The 25,562-nt window shown below is 37.8% G+C and overlaps 1 protein-coding gene across 6 annotated transcripts; it reads right to left on the minus strand.

Annotated features, from left to right (window-relative positions):
• Nucleotides 1–416: 416 nt before the first annotated feature.
• LOC131162131 (uncharacterized) lies at nt 417–23,637 on the minus strand. 6 transcript variants are annotated; one of them, XR_009138686.1, is made up of 6 exons: nt 23,454–23,618; nt 15,055–15,158; nt 14,805–14,901; nt 10,086–10,204; nt 9,640–9,979; nt 9,184–9,535 (listed from the first exon to the last, which is right to left on the minus strand). XR_009138686.1 is itself a non-coding variant. In XM_058118311.1 (4 exons), the coding sequence occupies exon 4, from the start codon at nt 995–997 to the stop codon at nt 524–526; it is 474 nt and encodes a 157-aa protein (XP_057974294.1). In that variant the 5' UTR covers nt 998–1,046; nt 14,805–14,901; nt 15,055–15,092; nt 23,454–23,637; the 3' UTR covers nt 417–523. The 6 variants fall into 6 exon arrangements, 5 of the variants coding, with proteins under 5 accessions (XP_057974294.1, XP_057974292.1, XP_057974295.1 ...); XM_058118311.1 differs by lacking the exons at nt 9,184–9,535; nt 9,640–9,979; nt 10,086–10,204 and adding an exon at nt 417–1,046 and having other exon boundaries at nt 15,055–15,092; nt 23,454–23,637; XM_058118309.1 differs by lacking the exons at nt 9,184–9,535; nt 9,640–9,979; nt 10,086–10,204 and adding an exon at nt 417–1,046 and having other exon boundaries at nt 23,454–23,634.
• Between the last annotated feature and the right edge of the window lie 1,925 nt (nt 23,638–25,562).

A 25,562-nucleotide genomic window follows, 5' to 3' on the forward strand; every position in this document is an offset into this window, starting at 1 on the left:
TTTGAATAGTTTGAATTTAATTAGTACTTCGAAATTAAAATTTTTATTTTTCTAAACATTGGGAGCCTATAAAGAGCCTTTATGTACTAGATTTAATACAATTAAATTATAATTATATCTGTGTTTTGATGTCTTCCCTACACCAAAAGGATTATATAGATGGATATAAAAAGAGAAGTTGTCTCATCCAACACAACGTGGGAGGAACCAGAAAGAACAAAGGAGCAAGTCTAGTGGAAATTAATGGAAGGAAATGACCAGTGAACTGGGGTAAGAATTATACATTATGCTAAAAATTTTGCAGTCTATTTTCTATTTGGACTTTTACCTCCATGGATTTTCTCAACAGCTAAACAAAGGATTAGGGTTTTCCCAGTCCCTGAATAAATGTAACAAATTAACAAATAAATGAAGGATTTACAGGTGAATGCAACTTAATTTTATTGATTTGACAATAATATCAGAAAAACAACATGATCTTATACATTATCCTCAAATACAAGGACACCAAATTTAATATATTTCACCTTCCATCACTGCTGCTAGGCTCCTGTGCAATCTGCTGCTTCTGCTTCTCCACAAGCTTCTCAAGAGCCTGCTGCACAGCTTCTTGCCCACCAATGAGTAAGCGAGTGATGATCTCTGGATCTTTCTCAAACCGGGCCTCCTCAAACTCCCTTCGGGCATTCTCTCTAAGGATGTCTCGCCATAGAGCACCTTTTAAGTCAGGCCACGTGAAGAACCGGGTGGCCCGGAGGATGTCCCGGTAGAGACTTAATGCTTCTCGGCGACTGCTGGTGAGTTGATGACGATTTATGAGCTCTTCTTCATCGTCATCGTAGGATTTCTCTTTCTTGACAAGGTGCCTATCTAAAAGCTCCTCTACAGTGAAGGAGCCTTCGTGCAAAAGACGCCTATGAACAGCTATGTTGCTGCAGATGATGATGGGGTTCAAATAGGTTGCTACACTTCGCCATGTCTGCACTCTCATGACCATCTTTGTTCTCTTACAAGGAAGGAAACTCACAGAATAGGTGGCAAGGTCTCTGCAGATACCAATGCAAGATCCACATCATCACATTTGACACGTAGAAAAAACATACTATTTATGTCGTCTAGGGCTGCAAACAATGTTAAAAAAACAAATTATTTATCTCGTATAGGGCTGCAAACAAGCCAAACAGACCCACGACTGGCGGTGTATCAAGGAAGCTGCAGGAAATAGGAGATTCAGAGTTTGGGGGGGGGGGGGAGAGCATGTGAGGCCTCTCCAGTGGTCAAGTGATAGGGGTGCACAAAATTTACCAGAACACCAAAAACTGGCCCAAAACAGGGCCGAAATAAGTTTCTATTTGGTTTTTAGGATTTCGGTTTTGGTTCTGGTTTTTGAAAATAGAAAATTTCAGTTTTCAGTTTTGGTTTCAGTTCCAACCTGAAAACGAACCATAAAACTGAAATAACGTAAAATAAATTAATATATATTAGTTTTATCATGTAATATAATGCCAGAGGTTTTAACTAATATTGATATATCAACTAGTAATTACTTTTACAAAAAAATTCCCCTTTTTTATACAAAATTATGACATTTTTATTTTCTCAGCTTCCCTCCAAATTTTAATCAAAGTAGAAAAATGAGTGAAAGAGGGAACTGGTGGGATTTTATAAAGCTGGGGAGTCTCCCATTCCCTCATGACTTCTCATGTGAAACAAGGAGAGTAGGAGATCAAAGTCATTGCTCCCTGTCCCACATTGGATATGCTAGAGATGTTCAGCCTCTCCCTCCCTATAAATATAGGTTGCCCCCCATTAGCAAGTTCATCAAACTTGCTGGCCAACATTAGTCTCTCCTAAAATTGTGTTGGGAGTCCTTGCAGTTTAGGTTTCCAACTCTGGAGTCCTTGCTGGCCAGGAAACTTGATAGGCTTCCGTTATAATCGGCTTATTATCCAAACCAAACCATAGAATCACTGAACCAGCCAGTGAGAAAACCAAATGGTTCTCGTTCAGTTTCAGTTCAGTATTTCAAAAAACTGAATTTTGCAATTCGGTGTTCTGTATTGATCAAAACTGAAATGCACCAAAACAATTTCACCCCTATCAGATGGCAATGAAATTTCGAAGGGTGGTGTTTTGGATGGTTTTGATTTTGATGGTGTAGGGGCCTAGGGGTGGTGCAAAATGGTTGCTGGGAAAGGGTGCTCAAATTTATGGGGCATAATTGTAATTTTCTGGAAAGTTGCAGATGAACAATGGTTCAATTCTCTGCAATTTTGAATGCCTGCATGGTGAGCATGATTTGCTCTGAAGCCGATTTGATGCAAGGCAAACGATAGAATTCAGAAATAGAGAGAGAGCTGAGAGAATTACGAAAGAGAATTAGAAGAAGAGAAGGTAAGAAGAAGAGTGTAGAAGGAGAAGCAGCAGAACAGGTACAGAACTGAAGGATAAGCAGAGAGAGAGACAGAACGAGGAAGAACAAAACAGAGATGGAAAAGGAAGAAAAGGGATGGCGAAGAAGAAGAAGAAGAAGAAGAAGAGAATCTGTGGAAGAGGGAGAGAGAGAGGGAAACTGCAGCAGTTCTGATTTCAAATGATTAACTGACAATAACTTACATGTCCCAAACTTATACTGGCTACTAACTAAAACAAATATTTACATAAAAGCCCCACTAAAACAAGAAATTACAAAATAACTCAAAGTAGTTAAATATACAAAATAAACCTACACTAAATAAACTTCTAAAATAACCAGAGTTTTCCCAAACTAAAATACAAACCCTGGCAACAATATAAACATATAAAGTTCCTCCATTGATGGTGTTCCATCATCCAATGTTGCCACCATTTTTTGGTAATGGCCCAATCTTGACATTCAGACAGTGACAATCTACCCTTAAAACACAATTTAGAACAAAATGCAGCCACTCAAAGCCTGATGAATGTCTGAGCAGACCCTAATTTAACAAAAGTAGATAAAAATTTAGTCTATAAGCACAACTAGCTTCAAGTTCAGCAAAATTGCTACAGCTATTTTTCCTGTATAGAACAAGCCTAAATCAAGAGGAGCTGATGGAGAACCACCGATGGAGAAGTTTAGATGTTTATATTTTAGTTAGGATTTTCATTTTAGTTTGGAAAAATTCTGGTTATTTTGGAAGTTTAGTCAATTTAGGTTTATTTTGTATATCTTAAGTACTTTGGGGTTACTTTACAATTATATGTTTTAGCTGAGGTCATAAGTTGTAATGTTGGGGTATAAGTACTTTCTTTGTAATGCTTCAGACAGCTATTCAGAATTCCCAGACAGTTTTCTCACTTTCTTTGCAATGTATTAGTCAGCTATTCAAAATTCCCAGACAGTTTTCTCACTTTGTAGTCCCTCTCTTTATCTGTTCTTCTTCAATTCCCTGCTCTGCCTTCAATTTCTGTCTCTGTTCTTCTGTCCAGCTATTCAGAATTCCCAGACAGTTTTCCCACTTTCTAGTCCCTCTCTTTATCTGTTCTTCTTCAATTCCCTGCTCTACCTTCAATTTCTGTCTCTGTTCTTCTGTTCTGTCCTGCACAGCAACCTCTCCTTTTTTTCCCTTCTTCTCCCCTCCTCCTCTCTGCTTCTCTCCCTGAATTCCCTCTCCGTTTCTAACTCTTTACTGCCCTACATCAATTTGGTATCAAAACAAACCACCATCACCGCACAGGCTGTTCATCTGCAACTTCCAGCCAATTGCCTGCACAGTGATGAGTCACTACTTCCAGCCAAAATTACAGTTTGTGCCACTCATTTTTAGAACATCATTTTCCAGTCAACATTTCATTACACCTCCCTCACTGTTAAAAACAGAAATCCCTGAAACACTAGTTCCATATCATCTTCATACAAAGCGGGGTGTGGCCCCCATGCGCCACTTGAAATTTTCTAGCTGCCGACCCCTTCAAAATCCAACTTTGCTGGAGTTGTTTTTGTCAACGGAACAGCAAACAGCAAAATATTTCTTTCCTTATTTCAGCCCACAATTATTTCCTTATTTCTCCATTCATTATTTTGTATAGTTAGCATATATTTTTTGATAGATTATAGTTTACATGTATAGGACTAGAATCATGCTGGAACGAACTTACTTTCCATGTATAGCATTCTTGTAAAGTTTATATATAATATACAGAACTCAAGGCCAAACCATTCGACCATCCACACAATATTTTGACACGGTATCAGAGCCAGCCGACTGCTAATTTTTTTCCCCCTCGAATTTTTTTTTGTCTTCTCGGTTTCGGAGGTGCCTCTCGTTTCTGTGGCTGTCGGGGGTCTATTCTCTTCTTGAATTTTTTTTTTGGCCCTCTGTTTTTTGGTATTTCTGTGACTGAGGGGCTGTCAGAACAGCTTCCTGTTGCTGTTCCAGTGCTTCTCTGTCCTTGTGATTCTCAGCACAGCAGGTTTCTTGGTTCGCAATTTATTCTTTAGTGCAGGCAGGTCGATCGGAACAGCTTTCTGTTGCTGTTTCTGGTGCTTTTCTATCCTTGTGATTCTCAGCACAGCAGGTTCTTGGTTCACAATTTATTTTTAGTGCAGGCAGGTCAATCGGAACAGCTTTCTGTTGCTGTTTCTGGTGCTTTTCTGTTCTTGTGATTCTCAGCACAGCAGGTTCTTGGTTCACGATTTATTTTTTAGTGCAGGCAGGTTGATCTTGGTTATCTTTGTCCCTGCGTTGATTTATTTTTTGGGCTTCTCAATTTTCTGGTAGTATTTTTCTTTCGGCACAGTCTGTTTTTTTCTTTTTGGGGCTTCTCGATTTTGTCCTTTATTTAGCATGGACTCCGCACTTGTATGTGCCAAGTTTACGGGCAACAATTATTCTACGTGAGCTTTTCAATTTGAACTTTTCCTCAAGGGAAAAGATCTTTGGGGTCATATTGATGGCACAGATTGTGCGCCCAATCCTGATAAATCCAAGGATTCAGCGGCTTGTCCTTCATGGGCTGTGCTTGATGCTTGGATTATGTCTTGGTTTCTTGGCTCAGTTAAGACACATATTGTCCCCAACTAGCGGCCTTATCACACCGCTCAATCCATGTGGACTTATTTGAAAACAATATATCATCAAAATAATAATGCCCGTCGTTTTCAATTAGAGCATGCGATTGTCATGTTTCAACATGACAATTGCTCCATCCAAGACTATTATTCGGCGTTTCAGACTCTTTGGAATGAATATTCTGATCTGGTTACCGCAGATGTCCCTGTTGCCTCTCTTCCCATTATTCAACGTCTTCACAAGACTAGTTGTCGTGATTGGTTTTTTATGAAACTTCGTCCCAAGTATGAATCTGTTCACTCTTCTCTGCTGAATCGCTCTTCTGTTCCTTCTCTTGATGTTTGTTTTGGTGAGTTACTTCGTGAAAAACGACTTAGTACTCAAGTTACACTGGCACAATCTCATGGTAGTTCAAGGTCCGTCCTTGTGGCTTATGTCGCTCAACGATGGGGACCACCTGCGCATTCTAGCACCTTGTAGTGTTTTTGCTACAAAGAATTTGGGCATATCGCTGCTAATTGTCCCAAGAAATACTACTCTTATTGCAAGAAGGGTCACATTATCAAAGACTGTCGTATCCGCCTGCATAATTGTTAGGCCCAGGCATTTCAGACTTTTGTTTTTGTAATCCCCCCCCCCCCCCCCCCCCACAATGACTTTCGCGGCCCTTGGCTCTTCTTCAGGTGACTCCTCTATTCTTGCACCTCCTACAGCGAATTACTGCACGCCCGAAATGGTGCAACAAATGCTAATTTCGACATTATCAGCAATGGGGCTCCAAGGTAACAATTCTACTAAACTCTGGTATGTGGACTCGAGTGCCTCTAATCACATGACGAATAATCCCACTACTTTGTGTCATGTTCGACCCTGCGCTGGTCAATTTGCTATTCAAACTGCCAATGGCAGTTCTTTGCCAATAGCTACTATCGGAGATGCCTCTTTTAAGTTCACTAATGTGTTCCTTGCTCCTCAGCTTTCCACGAATCTTATTTCTGTTGGTCAGTTAGTTGATAACAAGTGATTTGTTAATTTTTCTAGTGATGATTGTGTTGTGCAGGACCAGGTAACAAGGGAGCCAATTGCAAAGGGACCTAAAGTGGGGCACTTGTTTCCACTACTTTTGTCTGTTCCAGCACTTTCTCCAGTTTCTTCTATTAAGTCTTTTTCTTGTAATAATGTTTCAGATCTTAGTATGGTGTGGCATCATCGTTTAGGTCATCCCAATACTCAAATCTTATCTCATGTATTAAACTCTGGTTTACTTGGTAATAAAGAACTTTCTTCTTTATCTCTTGAGTGTGCTTCTTGCAAACTTGGTAAAAGCAAACTCTTCCCTTCCCTTTGCATGCTAGTAGAGTTTCCCAGTGTTTTGATCTTATCCATAGTGATATTTGAGGACCTTCCCCAATTAGTTCACATGAAAAATTTAAATACTATGTGACTTTCATTGATGATCATAGCAGATTTACTTGGGTCTACTTTCTTCGCTCTAAATCTGAGGTTTTTCAAACTTTCACCGAGTTTTTAGCATATGTTGAAAATCAATTTTCTACTTCTATTAAGACATTACGCATAGATTCTGGTAGTGAATATTTGTTACTGAGTTTCAGGCATTTTTAGCTTCTAAAGGTATTATTCATCAACGTTCATGTCCTGCTACTCCCCAACAAAATGGAGGAGCCGAATGCAAAAATCATCATCTCCTAGATGTGGTACGTACTCTCTTGCTGGAATCCTCTGTTCCATCCATGTTCTAGGTTGAGGCTCTGAAAACTGCTACTTGATTAATTGTTTACCTTCTCAAGTCCTACTCATGGAGTCTCCCTATTTCCGCTTATTTGCTAAGCAACGCAGTTATGATAACCTTTGTACCTTTGGTTGTGTATGTTTTGTTCATTTAACTCCTTATGAGTGACATAAATTATCTGCTCAATCTGTTTGATGTGCATTCTTGGGATATAATGTGTGTCAAAAGGGATTTGTTTGCTATGATCCTACATTGCATCGTACACACATTTCTAGGAATGTTATTTTTTTTTTTGAAAATCAACATTTTTTTCCTGTGTCTTCTATACCCTCCTCTTCTACTGTGATTCTACCCTCCTTTGAGGAGCGGTTCTTGGATCCTCATCAAGTCAATTCTCGTTTTAAACCAGGTATTGTGTATACGCGACGCTCCCGCGCACAGTCTCTTCCGATGGCTCATCCAATATCTAATTCTTCCAAGCTCCAGATTCAATTAGTTGCAGCACCTCCAGAGCCTTAGGTACGTCGCTCTCCTTGAGTGTCTGTACCCCCGGATAGGTATGGGTTTCGCTCTTCCAGTTCTAGCAATTCTGTTTCAACTCTTACTGCTACATTGTCCAATTTAGATATTCCCACATCCTACTCACACGCTGCCAAGCATGATTGTTGGCGACAAGCTATGCAGGAAGAAATTGCTGCTCTAAAGGCCAATCACACCTGGGACATTGACCCTTGTCCTCCCATCATTGTTCCTCTGAGGAGCAAATGGGTTTACTCAGTCAAGGTCCGATCTGATGGAAGTTTGGATCGTTACAAAGCTCGCCTTGTTGCACTTTGGAATAATCAGGAATATGGTATCAATTATGAAGAGACCTTTACTCATGTGGCTTAGATGACAAATGTTCATACGATTCTGGCTATTGCTGCTTCCAGTGATTGGTCACTACATCAAATGGATGTCAAGAATGTTTTTCTTCACGGGGATCTTAAAGAGTGTATTGATATGAAGTCACCCCCAAGCTTGTTTCCCTCTCCAACTTCACATGTGTGTAAGCTTTGTCGCTCTCTTTATGGTCTCAAACAAGCTTTGAGGGCCTGGTTTGATAAATTCCGCACCACTTTATTACAATTTTCTTTCAAGCAGAGCAAGTATGACACTTCATTGTTTCTTCGGAAATCACACATGGGTATTGTTGTTCTTTTGGTTTATGTTGATGATATTATGATTACTGGTTCTGATTCTGCTTTACTTGCTCAGCTCAAAACTCATCTCTCAGAGTTCTTTCATATAAAAGATCTTGCGTCTCTCACATATTTTCTTGGTCTTGAGGTGCATCATAGTCCCTCTAGTATTTCACTCGATCAACATTAGTATGCTAATGATTTAGTGGCTTTAGCTGACCTTCAGGAGGGTACTTCTGTTGATACTCCCATGGAATAATGTCAAGCTTCGCAAAGAGGAGGGTGACTTACTTGCTGATCAAAGTTTATACCGGAAATTGGTGGGTAGTCTTGTCTATCTCACCATTACAAGACCAGACATTTCTCTTGTTGTAGAGCAAGTCAACCAGTTTCTTCAGACTCCTTGTTATCTTCATTTGGCTGCTGTCCGTAAGATCATACGCTATGTTCGAGGCACTTCAACCTGTGGTTTATTCTTCCCTGCAGGCAATTCTACTTGCCTTGCTACTTATAGCAACGCTGATTGGGCTGGTAATGCGGATACATGTCACTCCATCACTGGTTGGTGTGTGTTCTTAGGTGATGCATTGATCTCTTGGAAGAGTAAGAAGCAAGACAAAGTTTCTAAGTCATCGACGGAATTTGAATACCAGGCGATGTCTCTTGCTTGTTCTGAAATTATTTGACTTTGAGGGTTTGCTTGCTGAGCTAGATTTTTCTGAGACCAATCCTACACCTCTACATGCCGATAATACAAGTGCTATCCAGATCACGGTCAATCCTGTCTATCATGAGCGCACGAAGCATATTGAAGTCGATTGTCACTCAATCCGTGAAGCATTTGAAGCTCGTGTCATTACTCTTCCACAAATTTCCACTAAATTACAAATTGTTGATATCTTCACCAAAGTTCTCACTCGTCATCGAGATTGCTTCCTAAGTAGCAATTGATGTTTGTTGATCAACCCACATCAATTTGAGGGGGGCTATCAACGGAACAGCAAACAACAAAAGATTTCTTTCCTTATTTCAACCCACAATTATTTCTTTATTTTTCCATTCATTATTTTGCAGCGTTTTAAAAGGCGAGGCGTTTTACCCTCCGCGAGGCGAGGCGTAAGCCTCAAGGGGTTGAGGCGTAAGCCTCTTGGGATTGTATTTTTTTTTTTAAATTAATAAATAATAAAATTATATATATAATATTAAAATGAGAAAAATATTAGAATAATGGAGAAAAAAATAAAAACATAATTCTTAAGTACCATATAAGCCAATTTTAGCTAACTCAAACAATGCATGTTAAAAATAAGCCATAAATTTTCAAAAAGAAGAGAAAAAACCAAATTACAACATCACAATGTCTCATCATCCAAGATTCTAATTTCTAAGATTCTAGTAAATCTTAATCAACAAAGTTCAGTGGGAACTATCAAGATCTTCATCAACATCCTCATCTTCATCATAATCATCTATAATAGGAGCTCTTCCACTAATAAATTCCTCTCCCACTTCAACATCATTGTCTTCCTCAATTGTTTCCAATGTTAGCCTCTTGCCTTTGTCTTGAGTGCCTACATATTCAATAAAGCTATAGGTTAAGAGTTAGGAGAAATGGAGAATTATAAATTAGTAGATTCAAAAATGACTATTGATATGTATATACTCAAGTTCTCACAATAATCACTAATCTTCCTTTTTCTAGGAAGATTAGAATGCGAGCTACCAGAAGCTTGTGTTGCTTTAGCATCATCTCCTTCAAGAGGTACCATGGGCAAAGCTCTAATAGCATCAACATCTAGGACATTTTCATCATCAACCGAAGAAGTATCTTTTGGGAGGCTAGGTTCTTCCTTCTCTGTGATCCATTCATCATCTGAAGCTACTTCTAGCACCAATATTGGATCATAATTTTGTCTTCTTCTTATAGCTCTCTTCCTCAATTTGGTGTTGTACTTGACGAAAACTAGAGCATTCAATCTCTTGTGCTCTAATCAATTCCTCTTTTTCGTATGAATCTACAATTGAGTTTAGATCATTTAAATTTTTAGATATTAGAAGATATTTTCATATTTGAGTGAAACCATAATAACATGGCATTTGTAAGAAGTAAGAACTAAGAACCTGCTCAAATGTGCTCCAATTCCTCTCACATCCACTAACACTACATGTCAGGCTAAGAACACGAATAGCAAAGTTCATCAATTCAAGGGTCTTTGTCCCAAAACGCTTCCACCAATTAGCTACAAAATAAAAAAGAACATGTTTAAGTTCCAAGTTATAAGAATAAACAAGGATAGAGTACTACTAATTAACTATTTTTTACTGAAATATTACTTTTACCCAGGGCTTCTCAACATTCTGGAGTCAACAACCACTCGAGTCCCAAAATCCCCTTGTGCATTGTCAAACAAATAAAATTGGACGCCTGCAGCTAGCATCTCCTCATATGTCAACATTCTATCCATGCATTCAAATAGTCATTTCTTCACTTCTTCACAATCAGAGAAGTTCTCTTTATAACGCAATTGGGATTTAAATAATATCCTGCAGCATGTGCCCCCAGGCATAAGCTAAGGTGGTAAAGACTTGCCCCAAAAGGCCGCTTATAACGGTGGATCTGGGGTCCGAACCCTACCACCTGCAGCGCACATCTGGATCTACCTCCTACGTGTTGGATGCGGGCATGGCTGGCATTGGTGTGGGATTAGTCTGGTGCGTACGCCCAGGAAACCCGGCATATCCAAAAAAAAAATCCTGCAGCATGTAAATGGTGATGAAGTTGTGAAGTCCATCTATAATCTATTTTTCTCCAAATGGGTCCATACTTCTTCTCATTTCTAGAAAAATTTGCAGCAATTTTTTCCTTTGCCGAACCCATCATTTCATAGAGAAACCCCATGGCTGGTCTTTCCTTAGAATCAACTTCCCTTAGAACACACACGAGGAACAACACTTTATCAACTTCCCTTAGAACACACACGAGGAACAACACTTTTGATAACATATGCCATGTGAGGCCAAAAATGTTGGTCAAATAAAACTATTGAGCAAATCCTTATACCTTCATGCATTTTTGCATATGTAGAAGTGCACCACATCTCCGAATAGAACATAGATTGAAGGCCTTGCTTTTATTTTTAAATGCTCTGAAGTGTCAAAAATGCAATAGCAAAGCGCGTCATTGCAGGGCGGATCAGTTCTTTGTTGTTGGTGAAATGCTTCGTCATAATTGCAAGTACATAGGAATGATTATAAATACATTTCACAACTTGCTTAGCCTTTAGGATTGTGCCTGCATGGATCTTCAATTTTGCAATATCCTCCAACATAAGACCTAAACAATGTGCAGCACGTGGAGTCCAATAGAGCTTGTCCCTCTATTCCATAAGCTTTATTCCACCATTTATCATGTTCTTTGCATTATCAGTTATCACCTGCACAACATTCTCCTCACCAACTTCCTCGACCACCTCATCCATATACTTTAATAACAAATCACCATTTTTTATAGAATCATAAGCTTCAATGGATTTTAAAAACCATGTACCAACGGGACTATTCACAAGGAAATTAATCAAGACCCTTGAACACCCATCGGTCCATCCATCAATCGTAATAGAACATCCATATTCTTTCTAAGCCTTTTTGTGGCCTTTCAACATGCCATCGATGTCTTTCACTTCATCTTTAAGGATCCACATCCTCATCTCATGCATAGATGGAGGCTTGAAACCTAGCCCATAATTAGCAATTTCATCCACCATAACATGCCAATATACGTCATCCATCAAATTAAATGGTAAAGCATTGTTGAACATGCAACGGCCAACTTTCCTACACACTTCATTTCTTTCTTCCTTCTTCCATTTTGAGTTTAGAGTGGATTGTTTGGTCTGTGAAAATGAAAACTTATCCATTAGACCTCTAGCCCTAGGAGTATGGCCACTCCCACTATTTTGCTGCTCAAAATCTCCAACATTGGGCCTAGCACTCTGACTCCCTCCTCCTGGACCCTGCCCAATCTCTTCAAGAAGTTCATTTCTTTTACCCTTCTCTTCTCAGAATTTTTCAAGAGCATTCTTACACTCATCACTCACGTTTTGAGGGCTTTTGGGCAAGGTTTCATTCCCTTCCTTGTACCAGCCAAATGATGTTTAAACCTTGCGACAGTCCCACTGCAATGTTGATCACAAAATTTGCATCTAAAATATTTTTCTCCATCAACTTCTTTTATGTATTTCCAAACAAAAAAAAATATTTTTTTTTTTTTGCCCCTTGGAATCAGCTTCAAACATATTTCAGCAAGTGCAGCAAGATTTAATTTAAGCAATTAAAATATGAAACAAAAACTTGAGAGATGAATAAAGAACTCAGACCCTTCGGACAGAGACTTCAAAAGAAAGAGAGCAGATGCTGAGAGAGAGAGAGAGAGAGAGCAGAGGATTCAAGAGAGAGAGAGCAAAGGCTTCGTCGAGGCTTCAAAAGAGAGAGCAGAGGCTTCACCGAGCTTCGTCAAGTCTTCAAAAGAGAGAGCAGAGGCTTCGTCAAGGGTTCGAGAGAGAGCAGATGCTTTGTCGAGCTTCGTCCAAGCTTCGAAGAGAGAGCGAAGGCTTCGTCAGGCTTCAGCGACAGAGCAGAGGAGAAGAAGCTTTGCGGGAGGGAGAGGGAGGATATGGTTTCAGTGTGTTTTGGGTTCTAGACTTATAAAATTGTGTTTTAACCTAAGAATACCGAAAGGCGTACGCCTTGCATATGAGGCATAAAAAAGCGTGGTTTTTTGGCTGAGGCGTACGCTTTGGTGGATTTTTGCCTTTACACATATGCCTTGGTGCGTTTTTGTCCCAAAACGCCTCAAGGCGCGCCTCAAAAAAGCCTTTCGAAACACTGTTATTTTGTACAGTTAGCATATATTTTTTGACAGATTATAGTTTACATGTATAGAGCTAAAATCATGCTAGAACTTATTTACTTTCCATGTATAGCATTCTTGTCAAGTCTATATATAATATACAGAACTCAAGGCCAAACCATTCGGCCATTCACACAATATTCTGACAGTTTTGACACACCACCACTAACATTCATTCACCATCCTTTGATCTACCTCCATCCATGAAATCATCACCAGAGGACCCTCGCTGCAGGCACATGCACCCCATGCACTGCAATGCGCATGTGGAAAATTGCCATTCTTCTCCAGCTTTGAGAACTGTGAGAAATTGGTTCTACCCACAATTTTTTGGTTTTTCTCCTGAGATTTTGAATTTGTTTGACTGTAAACTGATTGATCAAGTCTGGTTCACATTTCTTAGGATAAGTCAGCCTAAGAGCACCTCACACAAGTTCAGAACTGAGGAATATTGAATTTTTCCAGGATATTTGAATTTTTTTGCGATATTTTGATCCTAGTCTCAAGAAATCCATCTTCAATTGTTTGATGCATACATTTGGAGGATAAATTCAGTATGCCAGCACCATTTCAAGTTTATTGTTGGAGTTCTCTTGTAGCATCAACAAGAAATTGAAGCGAAATATTTGAAGAATCTCTTAAAACTGCACACAAGGAATTTTGATAATGCTGCATAAGCTTACACTACTTGGCCTCCATAGAAATTGATCAAATGTTACCAATGTAATTGGTACTTGTTTGAATTTGCATTGGTCCATATTTTCTCTCTTGAAAAAAATAATGATGAGTCAATTCCCAACATCTAGTTCCCACCAACTTGGAAATTCTCAACAATTGATAAAACCTAGATATTGATCAAGCTCTCATTTTTTCTTAGATTGGTTGGACGACATGGAGAATTATTTTAATTGGTATGGAGTGTGGACCACCGGAGTATCTACTTTGCTAAATCAAAACTTCCAAGTTTAGGCTGTTTAGCAAAGCAATTTGGCAAAAAATTGGAACGAACAAATACTATAATGGAGAACCCCCTATCCCCACATTCAGCAATTAGTCGACCATCTGTGTAGTCTTAGGCAACTTTCTTCTAGTGTCACTGATTATTACATTAAATTTACAGACCTCATTTATCAATGTCCTCTTGGTGAGGAATATAAAGCTTTGATTACGTTCAAGAAAGGGTTGCAGTCTGAGGGATGAAATTAGAAAGCATACAATAAAGCAAATTTGAAAGCGTCCCACTACTTTATGCGAGGCTTACCACATGGCTTTGGAAGCTGAGAGATTTCTCCAGCTCCCACCCATAACACCACTTCCAATCTTAAAGAGTTTCATCTAACTAGATCAATTTCTCAATGGTCAAAACTCAACAGGTAGCCTAGGCCCACCCAATACGTTCAAGAGAAAACTCAAATTGCTGAGAACATATCAAATATCAGAATGCCGATTCAAATTGTTGCATAACTGAGTTTCCTAACTATGTACAAGATTTGCTATTATTAGTGGACAACTTTTTGATTCTTCAATGGAGATAAATCATGAATCTTGTTATGAAAATTAGGCCTTAAACTTGTCTTTAGTGACCTTAAATACTGTTGGTACCTCTAGGCTAGAGATGGACCTTCACTTGCCATCAAACTTGGTTGTTGAGACTTTCAATGAACATCAAGATTAGTTGCCAACTACTAGAACAGATATGTTTGTCAATAACCTTGCTCTTCAACCTCAGCTTTCCATATCTAGCCCAAAAATTGAGTAACAATTGATTGCTCCTCTGTTAAAAATTCTTTAATCATGAATCCAACTATTGAAAATCCCCTTAAAGATTATTTCCCCTTCATCCACTAAATTTTTACCTCCACTCCTCGGGCCTTCTCCCTCCATGTCTCCTTTAATCAATATAAAAAACAAATATAGGCCATATGGCTTACCAGATGAAAATTGTGAAAGGGATCCTTGAAAGGGGTCCTCAAAATGGGAATCTACGCATTCTTGTAGCCTTCTTAAGACAGCTTCACCACCACCTTCCTGAAAAGCACAATCAAATATAAGCATATATATCCAAAAAAGGATAGTTGAAGTGCCAGCGTGAAAAAAGGGCAGCCCGGTGCACAAAGCTCCCGCGTATGCAAAAACCGAGGAAGGGGCGGACCACAATGGGTCTACAGTATGCAACCTTACCTTACATTTTTGCAAAAAGCCGTTTCCACGCCTCGAACCTGTGACCTCCAGGTCACACGGCGACAACCATCGTGCCAGTGAAAAACAAATAGATATGAATTAGCCTAGAAATGATAAATCAGAATTTCCATAGAGGAAAACAAAAGAGGAGGGAGAATATAAGGGAAATTTCATGGATAGTCATTGAACTTTAGCATTAGTTTCTAATTAGTCTTCAAATTTCAATTTATAATATATTATTCACTTTACTTTAAATATTTTTTCAATGTCATCTAATGTACAACAATCGTCTTCTGTTACTAACAAAATGCTTTCCTGACATCTCAATTAATCATCCAATAAGCTCATGTTCTAGTCAAACCTATTTACCACTTTATGAAATTTTTGCCAACTGTAAGAGAATTAGGGACTAGGGTTTTGCCAAATAAAATCCATATTTTCTATATTTCAATGAATTTTCTTATTTTTTATGACCAAGACTGATTGAGGTAGCTGATTGAGATGCTAGGAGAGCGTTCAGTCAACAACAGAGGATTGTTGTTGCATATTGGATAATATTTTAAAAAATGAAAATTTTGGTTCATCATATAGCAAAATTGAAGTTCTTGATCAATTTGAAATTACTACTAAAGTTCAGTCACCATTTATAACATTTATCCAAATATTGGCTATCAAGACAAGTGATAGATTAACAGATTGGAAGAACATCACCCAAGAAAAATTGTAGTAACATAAATCAAAATGAATCACTTTGAACAAAGTCCCAAAAATACAAAAATAAAAATCCACACATACACACCAAATCAAATCATTGGCACGCAGTGCACAAAACCAACAAGGAGAAACCAAAAATTAGCATCAATTGCAGCAAACAAATCCAGGAAACTAAAAACAAGAAAAAAACAAAAAAACAAAAAACAAAAACAAAAACAAACTTAAAAAGTAGAACAAGAAATTAGGGACTAGATGACGAAACGAAGAGTCTATAGCTTTTGAGGACTCACAGTGGTGGATATAGAAGAGAATGAACCAGAGCGGATGAAATTGTAAAGAAACGCAAGTGAAGAGAGGTGAATAAATTTTGTGTCAGTGTGTCGGTGTGTGTGTGTGTGTGTGTGTGTGTGAGAGAGAGAGAGAGAGAGAGAGGGGGGGAGCCAAAATACAAACAGGGAGAGGAACACAGGCAGAGGAGATGCAGTCTGTTCAGGGTAGAAAGAGGCGGCCTAGGCAAGCAGACGACAGTTAGCAGTGACCACATGCGGCTATGGCGATGGGTCCGATTCGACAAAGTCGCAGACCACCTACGTTCTTGTTTCATTGGTCCTCCCATCTTATTTTGCCTGATTAGTTACCAAAATTTTTAATTTTTGAAATAAATATAAATTGTTTATTTTAATTTTCAAGAAAAATTATACAACTTTTATGATTTTTTTATTATTTTTTATAGTTTTCTTACAAATATTAACAAATTTAAAATAAGGTGATAATTCAGCAATAATTTAAGATTTTAAATAAAACTATTTTTCTTGAAGAGCGATATTTTCTTTCAATAATTTAGGGCATTTTAATTGTGATTTTTTTTTTAATAATTATTTCACAAAAATAAAAATTTTAGTGTATTTTAAAGTTTTTCAAGATCAATAATCAAAAATCTTCTCTTACAAACATTGGGCCATACAACAAAAACAAGCCTTAAGTCCCACTAGGTGGGGTCGGCTATATGAATCATTTTCCGCCAATTTATGCGATCATGGAGCATCACTTACTCAAATAAGAAAGACGAAGATAGATAAAGGTGATGATAGAAAGGCTAGCTAACAATCAGATGATCCACTCTCTTTATTTCAATTCTCAATTATCAATTTGTGTTTGAGGTTAGAAGACCACGCTTCGACCAAGGCTAACTTGACCTTATGCTCTGGGGACGATGACGCTCAAACGAGAATCTTTTGAAAGAATCCAAAGTGTAAAGCATACTGATGCAACCTTTATTTTACTGATCCTTCAACTCCAATTGGCATAGAAGGATGCAATGCCCTCTGATAAAATAACAAATCCTCCAAACAAGAAATCAATTTAATATCCAACTCTATTGGTAGCTCAAGCAAACATGAATTTGGTCTATATTCTAGATTGATGGATGATGTTCCACTAGATTTGGTTAAGACATGGAGGGAGAAGACGCGAGGAGTGGAGGTAAAAATTTAATGGATGGAGGGGAAATAATCTTAAGGGGATTTCAACAGTTGGATTCATGATTAAAGAATTTTCAATAAACTTTAGAGCAATCAATTGTTACACACTTTTTGGGTTAGAAATGGAAAGGTGAGTTGAAGAGCAAGGTCATAGAAGAATGTACCTATTCTAGTAGTTGGCAACTAATCCTGAAGTTCATTGAAAATCTCAACAACCAAGGTTGATGGCAAGTGAAGGTCCATCTCTAGCCTAGAGATACCTACATTGTTTAAGGTCACTAAAGACAAGCCTAAGGCCTGGTTTTCATAACAAGATTCACGATTTATCTTCACCAAAGAATCAAAAAGTTGTGCACTAATAATAGAACAACTTTTACATAGTTAGAATACTCAGTTATGCAGCAATTTGCATGGGCATTCTGATATTTGATTGTTCTCAGCAATTTGTGTTTTCTGTTGAACATCTTGGTTGGGCATAGGGCTACCTTTTGAGTCTTGACCATTGAGAAATTGATCTAGTTAGACAAAACACTCTAAGATTAGGTTTGTGATTTTTCAATATTATTTGTTTTTTTAAGATTGAATAGAGATATATTTTAATTAGGATGTTAAAAGATAAAACAAAAAAGGGAGAAGTATTAGCAGTTATGAATTGTATGTGATATAAAAAAAAAAATTTTTTCTATCAGGTATGTTCTTATCAAGTCACTACAAATTAAAATAATGAGGTATATATTTATTAACGTGGTGCAGTGGGGGTGCAGGGGGATTTATAGATAGAAATAGGATAAGCTAGTACACATCTCCTGAGTTTTATATATATATATATATACATATCTGTGAATTTGAAAATGCATTGGATGAAGTATATTTCCAAGTACAAAGAAATGGGAGATGAACCTTTAATTTGAAAATGAATCAAACGATGTGGATGATCAATGATTGGTGATCAAGTAATATTTTTTTTATGTACAATAATTGATCTCCTGATGTGTTTTAGAATTTATATCTTCAAGTATTTCGTAATAATCGAATAGATTACAGAGAATTTATATGTCTGTTCTCCAGCTTTCATTTAGGATTAGATCCTTTGTTTAATTACTTTAATCAATTATTCCCCAATTCTAACCAACTCTTTGGATGGAGGGGATATTTTTTATATCTTTTCATCTACCCGAACTTTGGAGCAAGTAACATAAGTTGGTAACAGCTTGCCTATTCATTCTAAGTTGCGCTATGCAAGATGAGTCACTCACATATGCTAGGTGGCAGATGTTCTTTCTTTTTAAATAGAAATCCGTGATATACCTTCCACTCAAAGATTTTTTTTGCATGTCTTCGTAACAAATGGGAAGTACAAAGGTACCACCAGGATACTACACATTGCATGTTTTTTCGATATGTCTCTATTGCTACCAACTTCTTTTGTCTTATCAAAAGGTTTTGATCTATGTTTAAACGTGCCATAACTGCAATAGATACACCCAAAAGAAAAATTTATAAATATTAAATGAAATAATAATAGTAATGTAAAAAAAAAAAGATTTGCAATATATAAAATAAAAAAAAATAGTATAAACACATGCTCCATTGCTAGCTATGGAATTCCCCATAGACTACAAAAAAATGACGAGAACACTATTGAACGATCTAAGGCCAGCCTCCAAAGAATCCCCATAGACCATAAAAAAATGGCATGCAAGAATTTTACATAAAATAGAATGAATTCATAAAGTAAGAACCTTTTTGTTGCAAAAACAAGTTCTATCCAGCAACAGATGTAGATAAAATAGAATGAATTTATGTGAATGAAAACTATACACAATAATAAATATTAACAGAGGCATTGCCATAAGCAGCTCCAAGTATCACATATATAAGTTGTTCTAGTAATCCCTAGCTCTAATCGTCATGTTATGTTACCAAAAATAAAAGAAAATATAATTATCATGTTATGTTAATCAAAAGAACAGAAAATAAACTTTCTCCATATATAAGTAGTTCTAGTAATCCCTAGCTCTAATCATGTTTTGCTTAGGCAAAATGGACCACATCCATCAATAGGTTGTTTGGATAACTAAGACCCTGTCATTGGAAACTGCATCAGTCCAATATAAGGTGAGCTGAGTCAGCTGACTGCTGCAGATCTACATAGTTATGTAAGCCTGGACAGGAAACAGAATTTTCAAGGAGCTAAAGTGAGCCCAATTCATGAAGGGCACGTAGCAGCTTAATCAATGCCAAGACATAACTGCTTTTGATTTTTTAAAGCATGGCATATCATATTCTCTTTTAGACACAACCCCAAAAAACCAACACACAACATTAGAACAATTGGAGCAACCACAAACCAGGTGAACCACCGAAACTACCATGGACTAATTCTGATTTATTTCGTGGGTATCTAAGCAATATAAGCTTTTTGTAACTTTGCTATATTCTCGGGATGACCCTAGTAAACATAGAATCTTCATAGATAAGTCTTTTTTCTGCCTTTCTTAAACTTGACTGTTTATATCTCTTAATATTAAAGGTTTCATACAAGAATAAATCTAATAAAAGAGGTTTGACATTATTTGAGCTTAATCATGAGCAGTTCCCAGCAATATTATAGTCTACAAGGGTGTTAGTCCCAACTATGCATTCCTTACATCAAACTCAGCATAGATCCATTACGTCTCCTTCTTAGGACTTTGGTCTTTGCTTAGATTATCTTGATACTCAAAAAAACACGTGTCTAACAATATAAAGATATAAGATTAGCACAAAATGAAAAGATAAAAGGGGGTTAAAGGAATATTATTACTATTTTTTATATGGATTACAAAGAAAAGTGTTGGTAGACTATTGCTTGGTTGTAATAATATTTATTGCCTTAAATAGGTTTACCGTTTACATATCTAGATCTCTTTCTTAGTATCAAGAATATGTAAGGAACCACACTCCTTTTATAAATGAAGTCCTTCGTTGGTGCTTTGTATCTTCGGCTAAACTACAATGCCTCAGGGAAACACAGAAAGAGGCTTTCTTGCATAAAATAACAAGAACAACATAACAAGTATCAATTACAAGAGCACTGCTCTCCAATCTCTTGTGAGGTCAGACAGCAGTGCACCCAAAGGGATGCGACAAATGCCACTAAACATTTATTACTAGTTACTTGTAATACCCCTGCTCACATGTTTAGTTAATATATCTATTACAAATTATTTTATTTAAACATATATTCAAGATTTGTTAAGCGGCATATGTATATTCTCAACTTTTCTGCGATACATCAAGAAATGTGATATATCCTAAGGCAAGAACACCCAAAAAAAAAAGAGAGTACATAACCTTAGATGTCCTATTGTGTACTCATTATATGCCATGTGTGCACGCTCTAAATGGATAACCCAAAATGGTTGAGGGAAAAAATGAAAACTGCTGACGAGCACTTGATATAAACTTTTATAGCCCTCAGGTTCAGTTTTTGAGAGGTGGTGTGTGATGCAACATGCATGGAGGAAAGACACTACAGAATTTGTCAAGTTAGAAATCTAACTTTAGGATTGCAAGACATTTAGTGGAAAAAGACCTCTCACGCAGAAATGCAGAAGTTGAGGGCATGGAAGGTGCCACTCAGTGAATCCTCAACCCACCTTCCAGATCTCAGAAAATTCTGAACAGATAAGAATTGATAAGAAAATGGAAAGGAAAATTCCTATTCATCATCTGGATTAACATAAATATAAGTACATAACAGACTTGCACATGCAATGTGCCTAGGAAAATGACTATTCTGAACTTAAATACCCAGTTGAATTCCATGTGAGAAGGATTACTGGAAGCGGAAGAGATGCAAGGGAAGTGAACATACCTGCGAACAGTATCATATTGAACATATATTGCCAACAGCATCATATATTGCCATATGATACATAAGAACAACCTTTTCAATGAACAAATGTGGTTCTCCTATAATTAATTTAAGAAGTACTGGCACGGAGTAAATCAATAATACTTGGAACTTCTAATAAAAATAATTAATTTACCTTCTGACATATATTGGACACATACCAAGCAGTGTTAGCAGCACATAGCGCTTCCAGAAGTATTAGGTGTTTCCTAGTTGGTTTTCAATGGGCCACACTGAAGACAAAGCTGGGTATAACCCTGCTCCAGGCTCAAGCTGAGGTTGGAAATAAATAGTGAAATAAGAGTTACAAAGTCCCAGTGTCCAAGGATGCATCATCCTCACTTTTTGAGAGAAGGCCAAAATGGAGAAAAGGCCGAGAAGCACACATTCAGGGCCAACAAAAATTAACACATTGCAGAGGAAGATATCGGGGTTTGGTAAGGCTAGGACCATGATTTTAAAAACTGCTATCGTGGAAGTTTTGACAAAGCTGCTTCGATATAAAACAGCTCATGGTACTCTGTCTTATCATCCAAAATGTAAGAGGTTAAAATTAAGCCACACCCAATGGTGACTACATCCATCCAAACCTAAAGGTGAATCACTACCTGTTGCATATTCCACTCCAGCTAGAAAGTTGGTGCAAAGACTCTCATCCATGAACATGGGCATCAGTTTAGACTATGATTTTCATGAACCATTGGAAACGCATCATTAAGCACAGGGATTTTGGTAAAGTGACTAACAGCTGCAATTAACCCAGCCCCAGTTCTTAAAGTTATCTTATTCCACCAAGTTACGTGACAAGATTTTATAATCTTTCGAAGAAAATGGTCAATTGGTGAGTCGTTGACAGTAGGGGTGAGCAAACGGTCAATTCGGTCAAATTCGGGTAATTAACCAAATTAACCGAAAAATTCGGTTAAATAGTGTTGTTAACCGAACCGACCGAACTGATGGATGACACCGAACCAACCCGACCGAATTGCCAATTCGGATAATTCGGTTAACCGATTTTAATCGAAATTATTTGGGATTAATTGCTAGAAACATAATACAATTATAATTTTTTTTTTAACCAAATCCAGCTTAATTGCTTCTTGTTTTCCTTTCATTTCCTCAAACAAAATGCTTGATCCAAACAATTGAAGCTTGCAAGATCTACACAGGCAATAAAACGAAGAATGGTACTCTATCCACAACATAAAGCATTCTTACCTTAAAAACTTTTACATGCTTACTATGTCATCAACAGTCGATTGACCTAAAGAAACACGCATGGCTTTGTTCATTGAAGGCAAAAACTAAAATAAAACAATATGCTTACCTATTGCATTCATATTCATAACTTAGCAAGTGGCAATCATATGCATAAATCTCAAAAAAATGTAGTTCTGGGTTTCAATTATTAAAAATGCATGCAATGAGCACTCCTTGATCATCCCACTGAAATTTAATCGATGCATTTGTTGTGAATAGCATTTTAATGAATAAATTTGCATCACTTTTACTGGCTAAAAGAAAATAAAATTACAATACAGCATTTTTCCACAAAATCAAATGGAAGCAAACACTTGATAATGTTTCAAAGGAATATGTTCTCATTGAACTTTCAAGATTTAAAATTTTCAAGCACTAAATAATGCATTCCAATAAAACTAACCAAGAACTAGGATAAATTTTCTCTAGATTTCACCTAATTTTCATGGCTCTAAAGTGGAGTTTGGGAGCATCCATTAAATATTTTGAAGCTGAATTTAGTAAATTTGAAAGAAAGTCAATACAATTTTATTCTACATTTTGTCCAAATCCACACAAATTCAATTTTAATGCCTGAAACTCATATACACCCAATCATAGAGTAATTGAATTTCAATTGGGTGCTTGAACAGCCATAGATCAGTAAACAAATTTGACCTTGATACAAACAGTTCAACAGCTTAGTAATGAACTTAAGAAAGTTAAATTCAACGCATCCATCTCCATTCCACTTTGTAAACGTCAAAACTTTGTCGTCTCCAACATCAGGAAATACCAAAATGTTAACTCAAAGCATCATGCCTCCTTCCCAACCGCAATATGAAGGAAAATCAAACATCAAATATGAAAATTTCAGCGAAGAACGAAAAATTACGAAGCAGTGTGAAGATTTCTACCAGAAATTTAAAATGGAGCAGCAAAAATGTCGATAAATGCGAACCCAAAAAACGCAGATAAATATAATAAAAAAAGTGGAAGAAGAAGAAGAAGAAGAAGAAGAAGAAGAAGAAGAGGAGGAGGAGGAGGAGGAGGAGAGGAAGAGTTACCGGGTTTGCACAGCGAGCTGGTGGCCGCCGGAGCAAGAAGAATGGAAGTATGGAACACAAACGCAGCGACTGGTTGGGGCTTCGGTCTGAGAGCGAAGTGAGCTGTGAGAGACAAGGGTGTGAGACCCCTCCGCCCTTTTTCCCCCCAGGCCCAAGCCCGACTGCCCGAGCTCTAATCCCTAACAAATAAAATTTATATTCATAATTTATATTTAAAATCTATCGATTAATTCATCAATTGAATTATTTTTTACTGTTAATCGAACCGAAACCAATTAACCGAATTTTTGTAAAATCCCAATTAAACCGATTGAACTGGGTTTTTTACCCAAACCGAAGCGGCCAATTTCGATCTGTTAATTTGATTAATTCGGTTTTCCCCGAATTATGCTCACCCCTAGTTAATAGCAAGCAACCACCACTGAACATTTATGTTATATAGACACAATCGAAGAACAATTTAAGGCAACAACATTTTTAGAATTTCAGCTCTAAATTGGTTCCAATATTTTCTACACATTCACATATATTTGGAAGAATTTGAACTTCTAACATAAAAGTATTTTCCATAATTAAGCTACAATTCTAAACTTCACCTGAAAATTAGCACACACGACTTGCAACACCGAAATGCCGCTGAACTAAAGAAACCACCGCCGGGAGAATGTTCTTTGAACAAAGCCTAAATACTTCTCGAGTCCCAAAACCCTACAAATAAGTTGTTGAATCGCTCAAATTGATAGATTTCTACAGCACAAATAGAGCTCTGAACAACAAAGAAAAACCCTAATCACTGCACTGGAGACACACCGTTTCTATTAGAGATATGTACACTTTCCATTTTAGCACAATATTCACTTTCCATTTTTTCCAATTCTCTTATGTATATATACCCTTGTAATCCTGGTATTATGTGAAAATCAATATAGAAAAAACTTTTCTCCGAATTAAACATGGTATCAGAGCACTAGATCTTGACCTCTTTTTTCTTTTCTTTTCTCCTTTGCCGCCACCGTCAGTCTTCTTCCGCTCGGCTAGTCTCTGTTGCAGCTTCGGCATATGCTCTGCTCCAGTTTCCACTCGACGCGTCTTCCACTTCCGCTCGGCTCGTCTAAACCTGATCGCGGCTCGTCTCTGTTCATGCTCTGGTTTTTTTTTTCGGCGGTCCAGCCATCGCAATTCGGTGTTACTTGTCTTTTCCGGCAGTGTTACTTGTCTTCGTCGTTGGCATCTCTCCCTCACTCTCCGGCGGCTCTCGAGTTCTCGATTTTTCGTTTTGGCTCACAGGTTCTTAGTTTCGGTTGTCTTCTCCGACGCTCTGCTCATTTTGCTCTCTATTTGCCTACAGAAACTCTGCCCCTTTCTCGTCGTTTCTCAGCCTTCGGCATTCGCTCAGGCTCGTTCGCCGTTCATCTTCTCCGGCAGTTCTCCAATGACTCCATTTTTCTGGCAATCTGTCTGCTCTCTGTTTTTTTCCAGTTGTCTTTCAGTTTCTCAACATCTCAGTTCATCTTCCATCTCTCTGTTTAGTTCTCCTTTCTTCTTCGGCAGTAGTCTTCTACTGGTTTGGTTCGGTGTCAGTTCTCAGTCCCGGCTGGTGCATCTCCGGTGCTCCCTCGGTTTTTTCCCGTCATCTCGACTAGTTTTCTCCAGTATCACTAGTGCTCACAACAGCTTCTCCGGAGCTCTATTATCCTGTCGGGCGTTTTTCAGACTTGCATACACGTGGTCCTCTCTCGGCTGCATCTCTGTTTTCCGACATCTTTCCACAGTTCTCTCTCGATTCTCTCGCGCAATAGTCGCCGGTGTCCTCGCTCTGATCATCTCCTCCAGGCATCTCAGTTCATCTCAATCTCCAGCGACTTCTGGGTAGCCTCCGGCTTCTCCGGCCTCATCTCGGTGCACCGTTCTTTCTCTGGTGTCGTATCTATTCTTCGACATACTCAGATTAAGCAATCTCTGAATTTGCCTTTCAATTCTTACGACGAGGTTATTAAATCGAAGGTTTTTTTTTTTTTTTTTGCCGTCGCGGAGATCGGGTCTGGCTCAATTCGGTGGTTTGATTCATCTGAACTAATATGAAATTATGTCCAACGTCACATCTGGTTC

Source organism: Malania oleifera, chromosome 8, assembly GCF_029873635.1.
Source record: "Malania oleifera isolate guangnan ecotype guangnan chromosome 8, ASM2987363v1, whole genome shotgun sequence".
Classification (NCBI taxonomy): domain Eukaryota; kingdom Viridiplantae; phylum Streptophyta; class Magnoliopsida; order Santalales; family Ximeniaceae; genus Malania; species Malania oleifera.